Raw genomic sequence first — 1737 nt, forward strand, 5'->3', positions numbered from 1 at the left:
AATTTGCAGTCAAAATAAGAAAACACAATTGCATCACTTTATTTCAAGTGCATTTTATCTAAATATCTTATTTTAGGAGTCAAATACTCATCCCATTGGCAAACTATCTAATTTACCAACTCAAATTAAGGGTAAATACACTTAATTTAAGACATTTTTAATTATTTCTAGATCGTTTTTCCAGTGTAGCTTTTTACATTTTTGTCGTAACTTTTTCTTTCCAACTTAATTTACAGTAGGTCATATATAATTCAAGGCCTCATCTAATTGGTCAAATTGCAAAATAAGATGTAGAGCCATGTAGCAGGATCTTTGCTCATTGACTGGATATAGATCTTGTGCTTCTAGACCTCACTAAGGTAAGGGGGGGGCTCCATTTGTAAGCGGTATGCTAGTGATCAAAATGATGACTTAATAATAATACATTTTATTTGTAAGGAACTTTACATTTTTTTTTTTTAAATCTCAAAGTGCTACAGGTAAAATCAAAATGTAAAACTAAACATCGCTATAAAACACTTAAGAATAAAATCAATAGCATACTTGCCCTATAAAGGGTTAAGAACATCTAACAGGAGTTGGAAATATTCCGATCTTGTCCGTCTGCTGCGAAAGTCTCTGGCTGTTTCCCATCTCTTTCCTCATTTTGGGTTCTTTGTGTGAACTGCAGACCTACAGCCTAAAGATAACCATTGACGATGGCATTCTGACGAGTCAGAAGACGTTTAGGCAGTTTGAAATGATCCATAATAGTCTCCAGACGTACTTCATTGAATCTAAGCTACCGCAGTGAGTAAAAGAACATCTTTTTTTTCTCACTTGTATTTTTAATTGTTTTTTTTTTTCTAATATGTATAACCTGAATCATATCTTTTGATCACACTAAGGTTTCCAGGCTGGTATAAGATGTCATTCACCCCACAGAGGAGGAAGGCTCTGCTAAACACTTACTTAAAAGAGCTTTTTAAGGGACCGTGCAAAGGAGTAAGTGTCAAATCTCAGGGGAAAGTTTTTTTTTTTTCATAATCTAAAATCTCTAATTCATATTTTGAACTGCTTCTTTGCTTTATCTGCAGGATGAATATGTGTGCAGTTTGTTTCTAGATGGTCCCAAAGTGGAAAAAAATGTAACAGGTGATAATAAGAGCAAAGAAATAACTATAATTGTTCTGTAACAGGTGAGAGTTTGGATATAATCTATGTGATGTGTTGCAGGAGGAGCTCCTCAGATCCAGCTGCATATTTCTTACTCTAACGCCAAGCTCTCAGTGTTGGTGAAACACCTGCAAAACATTGTTAGTTCTCATTTTTCTAACTACTACGTTTGGGGCTTTGGTAATAACAGAAAGGATAAAACGCTCTAAATGGATTTTCTGGGTGGTTTTCAACAGAAGTTGCCAAATGGTTCGAACCCTGATGCGTACGTGGTTACGCGGCTGAGACCAGACCCCCAGCAGACCTCCAAGAGGAAGACAAAGGTGGTCAGCAACAACGACCACCCTACTTTCAATGAGCTGGTAAAGTCCACCCTTCAAACTTCTTTTTTATAACGGAGGTTTCTAGAACTTAAGATTTGAAAATCTGGTCTGTACGGAAGAGGATTAGGGCCACTGGAAAAAAAAGAAATGATTTTTAAATTTTATGTCAGTTTAACATTCTCAGAATTCTGACTTTTTTTTTCAGAATTCTGACAGATAACCAACATGTTAGCATCAAGCCATAGCCATGTCTGTTTTA

At 35.8% G+C, this 1737-nt stretch overlaps 1 protein-coding gene across 1 annotated transcript in view; it reads left to right on the forward strand.

Moving 5' to 3' along the window:
- The window catches only part of pik3c2g (phosphatidylinositol-4-phosphate 3-kinase catalytic subunit type 2 gamma), a 48173-nt gene that overhangs the window by 42846 nt on the left and 3590 nt on the right, over positions 1-1737 (forward strand). The window contains exons 25-29 of the mRNA XM_015387358.1: positions 671-789; positions 888-984; positions 1077-1134; positions 1216-1295; positions 1392-1517. Coding sequence (XP_015242844.1) covers positions 671-789; positions 888-984; positions 1077-1134; positions 1216-1295; positions 1392-1517 — 480 coding nt within the window. The remainder of the gene's footprint in view (positions 1-670; positions 790-887; positions 985-1076; positions 1135-1215; positions 1296-1391; positions 1518-1737) is intronic.

The sequence above is a fragment of the Cyprinodon variegatus genome, unplaced genomic scaffold (genome assembly GCF_000732505.1).
Source record: "Cyprinodon variegatus isolate N-32 unplaced genomic scaffold, C_variegatus-1.0 Scaffold392, whole genome shotgun sequence".
Classification (NCBI taxonomy): domain Eukaryota; kingdom Metazoa; phylum Chordata; class Actinopteri; order Cyprinodontiformes; family Cyprinodontidae; genus Cyprinodon; species Cyprinodon variegatus.